Here is an 11,278-nt window from a genome sequence, read left to right on the forward strand (position 1 = left end):
GGGGAGATGGCGTCCGAGGGGCAGCCGGGTCCCGGCGAGCTGCTGCCGCCACCCTCCTGGCCAACACTACAGGGAGGGGGCCCGCCATGTCTCCCCGCCGCTCCCAGGGCGCCTGGGCCCGCCCCGCCCCGCCGCTCCCCTCAGGGCTCGCCATGGTGCCAGGCCCTGCCCTGTCCCCAGCCCGCCCTGACGCGGGAGGCACGTCCCCTGTCACCCCCCGGGTGGCTTCACACCGCAGCCTACACCTGGCTTTCCTCAGGGAGCACCTGCCCCATCCCTTCCAGGGGGTCGCGTCCCCTCCAGCAGCGCTGCCATCGGTTTGCGTGGCAGCCATAGCAGCTCAAAGGGGCCTCGATTCCCCAGCGATGCCCCAGCGACCCTGCTGGGATGGAGCCTTCGCTGGGCAACGAGCTGCGATGCCTTTCAGGAGGTGTCAGCCCTAAAAGCAGGCAGAATCTGCTGCAGCTGGAGAGGAGCTGTCTGTCGGGCGTAGGGAGTGCTTGGGTTAGAGGGCACCAAGCGTGGCACAAAGCCTGGCTGCACCCTTGGGTGCTGCAGTGACAGACAGAGCGGTCAGACTTGTTCCTGGAAATCAAAATGATAACATATTAGGCTATTTCGGAGATTACTCATGAAGAATTCACTGCAGCTGCTTTTAAACATAATCTATTAGCAGAGTGCCTCTTCAGCAAAATGTTCTCGTGGGGGCGTGGATGTTTTAACATAATCTGCTTACAGCCTGAAATTCTGTTCCTCAGAAGGCCAGGATTTAGACAGGAAAGGGAGGAGAGAATGAGGATGCTTCCAGGGACAAAGCTCATCATCCTGCCCCTGTCTCTTGCAGTACAGGACACCCTCAGCCTGTAGGTTCAGACTTTAAAGTACTCGGAAACCTTTCCTGCAGCTCGTTTGGAGGATGGGAAGGGCTTGAATGTGGCATTTACCCTATCTCTAAAAAGAGTCTGTCAGTTCACTGGCTCGATAAGCTTTATCTTATATTTGTCTGTCGAATACGTTGTTAGCCCTGCCTGCCATTGGTATGGGAAGGGTGCATCTTTTGTCCAGTTTAATCCTTTATAATCACCAAAACAGTTTGCCATTCAAGCCTTTCTTAATGTGCAAAAGTGAGTACACGTATGTTGGGAGAAAAGAAAATTTGAGTTGTTCTTTTTATTTAAGGCTTGCAACAAAGACGACAACTTGCTGTTCCACAAACCTCTTGCTCGGGGTCCCGGTGCTCTCTGCGAGCACGCTGAGTAAAGTGAAATTCATGTCTGAGGACCAGTCATCGGGGCAGGATGGAGAGCTTGGGTTTGCAAGCAGTGACCCTTAGTGACGGGACGACAGCCTACATTCAGCAGGCTGTCAAAGGTAACGGTTCCTTTGGGCTGCGAAGTCTAAAAGTCTCTTGATTGACCCTGTGAAATTAAAGTCAGACTTATCAAAAGTGCCCTCACGGCACGCGAACTGTCATACATCTTGTGTGGTCGCTTTGTACAGGAAGATAGCAACTATCTGTTAGATTTGCACAGAAGAGTGACGCAGCAGAAATATAACATGCCTCTGGTTTGGAAATAAAGCTTTGGAGATGGGAGAGCTGTTGCTGTAGAAAATGAAGGTTCTGTTCAGACTAGAGTGAGCCCTGTTCTCTCCGGGGTTACTGGGGAGACGGAGTTTACTCTATGGCCTGCAGGACTCTTCAACCAAAACCTCCCCTGAAGCTAAGCAGGATGTTTTGCTTCACTGAGATGCATAGAATTTGGTTCACAGTAGTGCTTTTCTCACTCAAAGGGGTGCTGAGCTCAGCGTTGGTTAACTGAAGCGGTGTCAGTGCCAAATTCAACACCTGCCCTTATTTTGGTGTTTGTGAGGTGCTGCTTCTTTCACCACCCACTGTTCCTGAGAAAAGGAGCACGCTGTTTCCCAGCCTGCGGAACAGGACGGTTGAGTTGCGAGGCTTCATGTCCTGGGGATTGCTCTCTTGCTTTCTTTTCTGTGTGAACTCACTGCAAGTTTATTACGTGTGTGGAATTGGACTATCTTGAAAACCACGAGGTTTTGTGACCCCCACAAACATTGTGCACCAGGTGAAAGCAACCTGGATTGCTCACGTTCAAGTGGGATAGAGCAACGTCCTCTCTGCATCAAATAATTTGGTAACTAAAACATTATTATAGGGTTACTCAGAGTTACACTATTTTAAGAGTCTAGTCTTCACAATCCATCGAGGGTAGCAACACTTTAGGTCCCTTTAGGTCCTGTAATTTTTTTTCCCAAGAGCTGATCCTCCACCAAAGTGGAAGAAAAGAAATCTTCAGGCCCCTGCTGATGCCGTTAAAAGCTCCTAGTTGAACTTTTCTCCAGCACAAGTGTAATTGCTTTCTACTTCAGATCCAAAACGCTTAGCACACATCATTCTTTCTGCTTCTTGGCTTACAGGGCTGTGAAGGCAGCTTGTAAACAAGTGATGACTGAGGTTCTTTGTCTTGTATCCTCCTGTCTAGGAAAGGGAGGCTCCAGCATTTCTGGGAAGTTAAGTGCCTCTATGGCTATTCAGGGGAAAGCTTGATAAATAACAGCTTATAAGTAACAGTTTTGCTGTCTTCTGTGGGACTGGTTTCCTTGAGAAGATGTGGCAAAGGGGAGAGCTTGTGGGACCAGAAAGACTGGACTCTGCAGGCCGTGCTGATGACAATTTTTTAACTGTTTCAGGTGAAAAACTGATTGAAGGGCAAGTCATTGAACTTGAAGATGGGACCACAGCTTATATCCATCAGGTGACAGTTCAGAAAGGTGAGGACCATAAGTTCACCTCTTTCTTTTTAGAAGGACGTTGTAGATGTAACTGCAGTTGTCTGTGTTCCAACAATCGGGCTCCTCTGTTAGCTCTAGCTCTAAGAAGTCCATATAGGTGTAGGGGTTTTTTTCTTGCCCGTGGTTTTGAGGCTGAATGAGCAAGGACATAGAACATGTGATTTCCTGCAAAGTTTTTAGCAATCTGACAAGAAGGCAAATTTGCTGGTGGTGTAAGCAAATGTTTAAGTGTTGTTTCACCTGTGGGCTCTCTCACAGTTGTCAGTCTGACAGATCACTAGTCTACAAGCAAGACCAGCAAGCTTTGTGCTGTGTTTGTGCCAACTACAGAGCCCAAAGAGAGTTTGTTTCATGTGGGAGCAGTTGGACAGGAATTTCCTCTGAACTATGAGATAATATATTACTTCTGGAATAGGTGTTTGGAGGGGGGAGGGTGGGGATTGTTGGAAGCAATGCCACCTTGGTCATTGACCCGTCAGCCAATGTCACCTCTGAAATGAGGTGACATTAATTAATCTGAGAGGTGATGGGAATTCATTTCATGTGGCAGGCACCAGAGCAGCATAGAGGAGTCCTTCCCAGCCACCATAAGGTGTGAAAGGGCAGGTAGAAAGAACTCCGTTGCTCTGGGCAGTCCTCCCCTTGCCCTCCCAAGCTCATTGTACGCCACCTCCCTTTTCTGTTCTTAAAAGGTTGCTTGAAACCCACTGAGTCTTCCAATAAGGTGTGTGGATTTTTTTCTTTTCTTTTAGAGTCTGTGGCTTTTGAAGATGGTCAACCAGTAGTGTTGGAAGATGGCAGTATGGCCTACATACACAACACACCTAAAGGTAAAGCGTGTTCTCTGTTCTTCCCTTGGCAGCTGGAGTAGAAGCTGCCAAGTGTCACAGATTTCCAAGGCTGTAGGTAGCCCAGGGAGATGAAGAGTGCCTCACGCTCAGCAGCTCTTTTACATTTGATTTTATTGGTTTCCCCTTGCAGAAAGTTATGACCCCAGCACCTTCGAGGCCGTCCAGCTGGAGGATGGCTCCACTGCCTACATACATCGTCCTGTCATCATGCCACCTGGCAGCACCATCCTGGAAGTGCAGGCAGAAACTGGGCTAGAGGAGTTGGCTGGAGAGGAGGAAGATGATGCCTTTGATGTGGAGACCATTGATGCATTAAAGCAGTACGCCAGTAAGGTGAGGAATCAACGCTGCTTTCATGGTCTGCCAGCAGCATTGAGGGGCTGGTATAGTCCACGTTTGGCCCGGGGTTTAAGTGTCCTCCCTTCGTTAGTACTTCTGTATATTTGTTCTTCAGCAATGCCAGCTTTGAGAAGAGAAACTGAACAGGGCTCCCGTGAGAGGGCCACCACTGACAGGTGGCTGACAGTTAAGGACCTAGAACGGGGCAGTTTCCTGCTGGACCCTCTAGCTAGTTCCTACAGAGTGCTGGGCCTACCACCCTTAACCTGCTGCAGGCACAGATTTGGGAAGAGCAGAGAGCTGCTGTGATGCAGCTTGGGTTTTTTTTTTTCTTGCTTTATATGTGCCTCCTTGAAGGTGTTTTCCTTCTGTTTGCTAGGTTTCTCATAATGCCACCGGGGTATGATATTCTCTTCCACAGATGATTCAGGCAGCAGGCCAAGACTAACCTTTTACATGTCAGGAGTGGCTAAGTTCTGGCCACTGTTCCCCATGTCAACAAAGGCCTCAAAAAACAGGCTTCAGATCCTAACGTGTTGTCACTGCAGTGCTCCATCTGAATGTCTTGGGTGCTGCCATTTTCTCCCATCTTCATGGTGGCGTGTGAGAAGGGGCTACCAGGAGTGTGCTGATACGGTGCTCAGCCGGGCAGCATTAAGATTTGCAGATGGAGACCTTTCTGCTGTGGTAGGACCAGCCTCCCCTACCTCTCTGGAGAAGAGCGGGGTGGCACCGCTGATGTGAATGCCTTCCTGCTTGGGTTGCTCACCTGTTCCACACTGTACAGGGAGGTATGAACAGTACCCATGCCTCTTTGCTTGTAGGTATCTGACGAGGAAGAGGAGGGAGTGACAGACAACTGCCATATGAAGAGTGAGGATTCCAGTGATGTCCGTTCGCAGGTCTGAATTTTTCAGTGATGCATTTCTGAAACTGGGCCGAACTCCTCTTGATGCAGAGCGCTTTGCCAGCTAGTAATTAAAAAAGCTTTGTGGTTTTTCTGCAAGGTTAGCAAATATATTAGCTGCAGGTTTTACAAATGAGCTAAGTGAAGCACAGAGAGGTGAGTTACGTGTCTGAGAACACCCGGTGAGCTGGGAGGTGGGAATGGGCTGGTTCTTAGACCCCTGCCCTGTCACCTGGGTTTTACCATATGTGCACAAGTTGTGTTTGTAGGAACATGTTTTTGTGAGGGTAACTGAAGGAGTGCATATGTATGGCAAGGAAGGAAATGATCTGTGTGGGCTTTGCGAAGCCTGCTGTAGTGGCTCACTAAACTAATTTCCATGCGTGTCTCGGCAGGATTTGCAGGAGGAGGAAGTGCACAGCAATGAGAAGGGGCAGCAGGTCGGCAGTAGAGCTTTCCGTTGTGGGTACAAAGGCTGTGGCCGCCTCTATACCACCGCCCACCATCTAAAGGTAAAGCAGGTAACATGCAATCACGCAATGTGCAGACCAGACGTATCCCTGTGTTATAGTGCCAGATCAGAATGCTGCTATACAAAAGGCTGAGTTGTGTGCTTGGCTCCCCAAGAGATCCAGATGTCTTAATTGGCCAAGGTGAAATCCAACAGACAACTTCAGATTCTCTCCACCAGCTAGATTTCTCCACGCTGTTTTCCTTCCTCCTTGTCTCGGACCTCATTTTAGGGTCCTGTTCTTTCTTTTCCAGGTACATGAACGTGCTCACACAGGTGACCGGCCATATACGTGCGACTTCCCAAGCTGTGGAAAAGCATTTGCTACAGGTAACAATTTCTCTTTCAAGCAAATTTTGTTTTCTCTCCAGTCCAAACCGCTCTTGAGTATCAGCCCTGGCTTTTTTCCAGCAGAGCACAATGAGCATAGCTTTTAAAGCCTTCTGAGAAGGAATTGCAGCATGGGAGACTGCCCGGGACTTGACTGATTATGGACAGATTAAAGGAGTTATAGAAAGAAGCTGAGTTGTCAGTGGTGTTGTGAGGCTGTTTGGATATTTCTTCCCCTTCAGCTTTGCAGACACAGGACAGACATTCAAACATGCATGAACTGAGAGGTGGTACACAGCTTGCCATATTATTTCCTTCTCGTTATAAAATTTAATTGTAGTTTCTTTCCTGGACAGGGTACGGGCTGAAGAGCCACGTGAGAACACATACTGGTGAGAAACCGTACAAGTGTCCAGAAGACGTGTGTAGCAAAGCCTTCAAAACCTCTGGGGATCTACAGAAACACATCCGGACACACACAGGTGAGCAGTACAGGAGAAGAACTGAGCCCCCCATTGAAGGGGTCTCCAAGATAAAGTACTGCTTCAGCCTTCGTCCAGGACGTGCCTTTTTGTATCTTGGGTGAAGCAAGGCAGAACTGAAGCTGTCTTCAGACAGAAGTAGATGGGTAGTAGAAGTATACTAGGGATTCTCGACTCGGTTACGAACAGCAGAGCAAAAGGGGTAGGGATGCCAGTGTCGCTAGAGGAAATGTGCCAGCAGTTGGGTCTGATCTGAGGTCTCGGTGGTGTAATACTGTGGAGGAGTGAAGGGGTACAGGTGTCTGCGTTGTAGCAGGACTCTCATCCGCGTCACTCTCTCAATGCAGGTGAGCGTCCCTTCAAGTGCCCCTTTGTGGGCTGTGGCCGCTCTTTTACCACATCCAACATCCGCAAGGTTCACATCCGAACGCACACAGGCGAGCGGCCGTACATGTGTCCGGAGCCCAACTGCGGAAGGGGCTTCACCAGTGCCACCAATTACAAGAACCACATGAGAATCCACACAGGTAAGAGGAGGAGAGGGTGAAACGCAGACAGCTCCTCCCCAGTCAGTTGGCTGCACTGTGGCAGCAGGGAAATCTGTGGGACTGAAATGGTCATTTCCAGGCCAGGCATTGCAGGGGTAGATCTGGGAGTAGCCAGCGAGTTAAAGGAAATAGGAATTGCTTTATTGGGCTGATTATTGTTCCACCTGTTCCAGTGGTCTGTCTCCAGCTATTCCCTCTTGATGGGGAATCCCTTCCCAGAGCATGAGGAGGGTGAGTGGGTTAAGCTCTGCTCTGTGGCCTCTGCCCTAGGAGAGAAGCCGTACATGTGCACTGTGCCGGGCTGCGGAAAGCGCTTCACAGAGTACTCCAGCCTCTACAAGCACCACGTGGTCCACACGCACTGCAAGCCCTACACCTGCAACAGCTGTGGGAAGACCTACCGCCAGACCTCCACGCTGGCCATGCACAAGCGCAGCAGCCACGGCGAGCTGGAGGCCACGGAGGAGAGCGAACAGGCCCTCTACGAACAGCAGCAGCTGGAGGGTGAGCGACCACTCTGCCGTCACCTGCGGCAGGCTTGGGTCAGGCCGCCTGGCAATGGGGAGAGAGGTGACGGCAAGAGCCTGCGGCCGCTCCCCTCTCTCAGACCCAGGTCTGTGCTGTGGCCTCCTGCCTCCCCCATCAAACCCAGATCTGTGTGACAGGCGAGAGAAAAGGGCTCCCCATGGTCCTCGCTGCGTGTCATGGGTTGGGAATGGGCTCCTGCCCGTTCTGTAGTACAGGGAGAGGTAAAGACCCTTCTCCCCAGGCCAGTGCTGGGCTGTTGTCATCATGATCTTGTGTTCTTCTGTGCTTGGCCCTTCAGGCAACAGGCAGGTCCCGGGGTCAGGCGTGTGCTTTCACGCTCTGATTAGTGCTTCTCTCACCCCTTTTGCTCTTCCCCTTCCCTGACTCAGCTGCTGCTGCTGACAGAGGTTCCCCCCTGAAAAGCCAGCATATCGCTTTCCTGTCAGAGGTGGAGGAAGAGGAAGAGGAAGAGGAAAACGACGATGGTATGCCTACACAGGTCTCACTTATCTCTCAGGATGGGACAGAGCAGGTATGGACACTGACAGCCTCCAGCATGTAGGGGACAGCAGTTAACTGAGTAAGATTCTGCCTCTACCCAGCCTTGGTGTTCTCTTTAAGGCTTTTTTCAACATAAAACAGACCCTGGGGCTTCATGGGCTCTGTCTGTCATGAGGGCTCCCTCCTTACAGCCTTACCCCACTGCTGCAGCCTTGATGTGGAGGGTAAAGAATGGACCTCTGGTCCCCAACTCGCCTTCTTGCTGGACGGGGTCTTGCAGGCGTTTCCCCAGGCTTGCGTGCAGCGCCTGGCCGCCCTCGCCTGCCGGACAGCTGTTGAGAGGCAGCTCCCAATCTCTGCTGACACAGGCTGGATTTGGAGATTGTTTTTTCATAGTTTGTGTACGGCAGTGCTTTTCTTGTACTTCCCTCCACCAGCTGCCTGTGTGCTGACTGGGAAAAACTCCCTTCTGTGGCATGGGGCAAAGGAAACAGCTGCCACGAGTTAACGCTTGTGCTGCTCCCTGCTGCAGCGATGCACGAGCTGTCTCTTCAAAGCCTGGAGAGAAGATGCTAAACGGGAAGGGGAGGTGTGGTAGAAGGGGGAGGGCTGGAGACCTGAGGTCCGTGAGTTCTCCATCGATTCTGTCCATGACCCTGGGCAAAGTCCTTGGAGTTCTCTGTGCCCTAGGTCTTGCATGCAGAGGAGAGGAGAATATTTCATCCTTACTGAGACCTTTGTGTTGCTAAACTCGGGAGTTGCGTAAGGCTTCCTGAGAAGCCATCCTGGCTGAGAGCATCTGCTGTTATCCCGCCCAGGTCAGTTTGTCGCAGGAAGACCTGCAGGCCCTGGGCAGTGCAATCAGCATGGTGACGCAGAGCGGTGCCCTCGCCGTGCCTGAGGAAGAGCTGGCAGGTGGTGACACACACACCGTGACTGTGGCCAACACGGACGGCACCGAGACGCAGCCGGTACAGACAGAACTGGGACCTTCCCTTTTCCCTGCGGAGAAACAGCCTGCTAGAAGGGAATTGCATTTTCTTTTAAAACGTGATTGGTTTTTATCTTAACTTTTCCTAGGTTACCATAGTCACTTCTGGGGCAGTCATGTCTGAAGAATCGGCCATCGCGTCCCTCCATCATCAGCAGGTGGCATTGCTGGCTACCGCCAACGGCACCCACATCACAGTGCAGGTACCGCACGGCTCCCCTTCGTTCCCCCATCCACCCGCTGGCTTCAGCACTTACGCTCTTGCTCTGCTGCATCTCCTCTTGCCCAGGGTGCTTGCTCCTTAATTCCCAGATGCCCTGTGTATAGAGGAGAGCAGGGACGTGCTCCTTGGATTGCAGAATGCTCCTTTGTAAACAGCCTTTCCCCATCGTAGCCGTCTCTCTCTCTCTCTGCTTTGTCCTGCCGCTTTCTCCCTGTGTCACCCGCTGCCAATCCCTCGTACCTCGATCCTGCTGGGGGCTGCCCTGAGCAAGCCCGCACCTCCTGAGCCCGCCTTTTGGGAGGACAGTGTTGTCTCTCTCCTCCACTAGTTAGAAGAGCAGCGGAGCCTGGAGGAAGCCATCAGCATGGCCGCAGCAGCGATCCAGCGTGAACCTGTAGCACTTGACGCAGCCGTGTCTGAGAATGGGTGCTGAGACCCTGCAGAGCCTCCCGGGCAGGGAGGGCAGGCAGCCCGAGCCTGTTCTCTGCGGGGCTGTCGGGAGCTGCAGGAACCGGGCCAGCTGGCGCGCAGAAGTGCGGTACACGAGCGAGGGAAGGTGGCTGAGACCAGTGGCCAGCGCGTGCACCGCGCAGGCAGTGAGAGCTGATGCCGGCGGCGTTGGGCTACCAGAGTGACCCTGTTCCAAGGGCTCTTCTCTCCAAGGAGGGATGTCAAAGACACTTGGCTGCTGCCTTCTCCTGGATGCTCTGCTGTTTTCCCGGACTCCGAGCAGCAACTTTCCTGCTCCTTGCCTTGGGCATTGACTCCCTCTGTCTGGAGGAGATGGCAGGTTGTGTCTTCTAGCATTTATTGCTTCATGGCTAAGATTTCCAAGACCTGCCAGTCTTCTGCAGTAGAGGTGGAGCCACAGAGATTCCAGCAGTCTTTGGAAGCGCAAAATATTTTTGGAGAGGCACTTCCTGCCCTCTCCCTCTAGGAATGGTCCAAAACCTCCCCTTTCCTGCCCACCCCTCCAGGTAAGGGACAAGTGGGCAGCGTACGCACAGAAGCAATAAAGCCCCGTCAAAGCAAGCCCAGGCTGTCCTGGCCTCGGTGTCTGGAGTGGTGACCGGTTCCTGACGCTGGAGCGAGTGCCCGGGCTGGCTCCCACAGTAATTCTCCCATCTCTTCATCACAGTCCGCTCTCGAGCAAACTTCCTTGGCAGACTCGGCGCGGTGGAGCAGAGCAAAAGCGCTCCCTCCACCGAAACCAACCAGCACTTGTTGGGGGCTGAGCTAGACTTGGATGTAAATGCTGAGTTGAAATAAAAACAAATTAAAAATTTTCTTTTTAAAAAAAAAACAACAAACCACCCTTCTCTCTTTCAGTCCCTGGGGCCAGTGGCTGGCAGAGGGTGGGATGTTTTGCAGATGTAAGGATTAAGGAAGTTCAGGAGATTTGTTGAATTGACCGAAAGTGCAGTGATTGTCCAAAAACGGCGCTGAGGAAGGCTGTGAGCGAGGTAGGTTGTAGCCTCTGAGCTCTCAGCGTGTGTCTTAGAGGGGCTGGGAGCTGTCTCCTGAATCTCGGCTCAGGCCTCGGCTCTCCCAAAGACTCCTGCAAGCCTCGATGTAGGGAATTGTATCAATAGAAGAAAATGTGTCCGTAAACGCGTCCTACAACCCTCTGAGCTGGGGAGAGAGGCCTGGGCTGGCTTCCTCAACCCAGCAGGAGTAACCTCAGCCCCTCCGCTGCCTGCCTCTGCCCCGGGCAGTTTGTGGACAAAGCCAGCGCGGAGAGCAGCGTAGAATCATTTAGGTTGGAAAAGACCTTTTAAGATCATCGAGTCCAACTGTAAACCGAAGACCAGCGCAGGTGTTTTTCTTTTTTTCGGATATACCCGAGGAGTTTGCAGAGGAAGAGGTTTCTGCAGGCAAGGAACGGGCGTAACCCCGGAGGGCTGCAGCGGGCTAGATCTCCGCTCGCCGCCTTTGGTGCAGCTGATCCCAAAAACAAGCAGGGCTGGAACCTTTCCAACAGGCGCGGCCCGCGCTCCCCCTGCGAGGGGAAGCTCTTCATTTAAATCCCAGAAGGGGAAGCTGCTATTTGAGTCAGGGAGGGGATTTCGCTCCGCAGAACACGAATGCCGAGAAAGCTTTTGATCTCTAGGCTGAGCTAGCAAAGGGTTACAAATCCCTGTCCCGTTTGTGCTCCGCAGCCAGCCCTGGGTTGTGCTTCCCCGGGCGTGGGGGGCTCTGTCCGTGGGTTGCGGGGGGGGTGGGGTGGGGTGGGGGATCTGACCTGCAGCCCGG

At 52.3% G+C, this 11,278-nt stretch overlaps 2 protein-coding genes across 2 annotated transcripts in view; one reads left to right on the plus strand and one right to left on the minus strand.

Annotated features, from left to right (window-relative positions):
• RPL10A (ribosomal protein L10a) overlaps positions 1-154 on the minus strand; it is a 4,748-nt gene extending 4,594 nt beyond the window's left edge. The window contains exon 1 of the mRNA XM_009272949.1: positions 82-154. Coding sequence (XP_009271224.1) covers positions 82-154 — 73 coding nt within the window. The remainder of the gene's footprint in view (positions 1-81) is intronic.
• Positions 155-1,209: 1,055 nt separating this feature from the next.
• On the plus strand, positions 1,210-9,587 carry ZNF76 (zinc finger protein 76). Its single transcript, XM_009272858.1, has 14 exons — positions 1,210-1,371; positions 2,713-2,793; positions 3,567-3,644; positions 3,796-3,998; positions 4,829-4,906; positions 5,307-5,423; positions 5,677-5,752; positions 6,109-6,234; positions 6,582-6,761; positions 7,053-7,286; positions 7,700-7,842; positions 8,630-8,782; positions 8,892-9,005; positions 9,354-9,587. Exons 1-14 carry the CDS (start codon positions 1,299-1,301, stop codon positions 9,456-9,458), a joined length of 1,761 nt encoding a protein of 586 aa, XP_009271133.1. The 5' UTR covers positions 1,210-1,298; the 3' UTR covers positions 9,459-9,587.
• The last annotated feature ends 1,691 nt before the right edge of the window (positions 9,588-11,278 follow it).

The sequence above is a fragment of the Aptenodytes forsteri genome, unplaced genomic scaffold (genome assembly GCF_000699145.1).
Source record: "Aptenodytes forsteri isolate BGI_AS27 unplaced genomic scaffold, ASM69914v1 Scaffold142, whole genome shotgun sequence".
Classification (NCBI taxonomy): Eukaryota; Metazoa; Chordata; class Aves; order Sphenisciformes; family Spheniscidae; genus Aptenodytes; species Aptenodytes forsteri.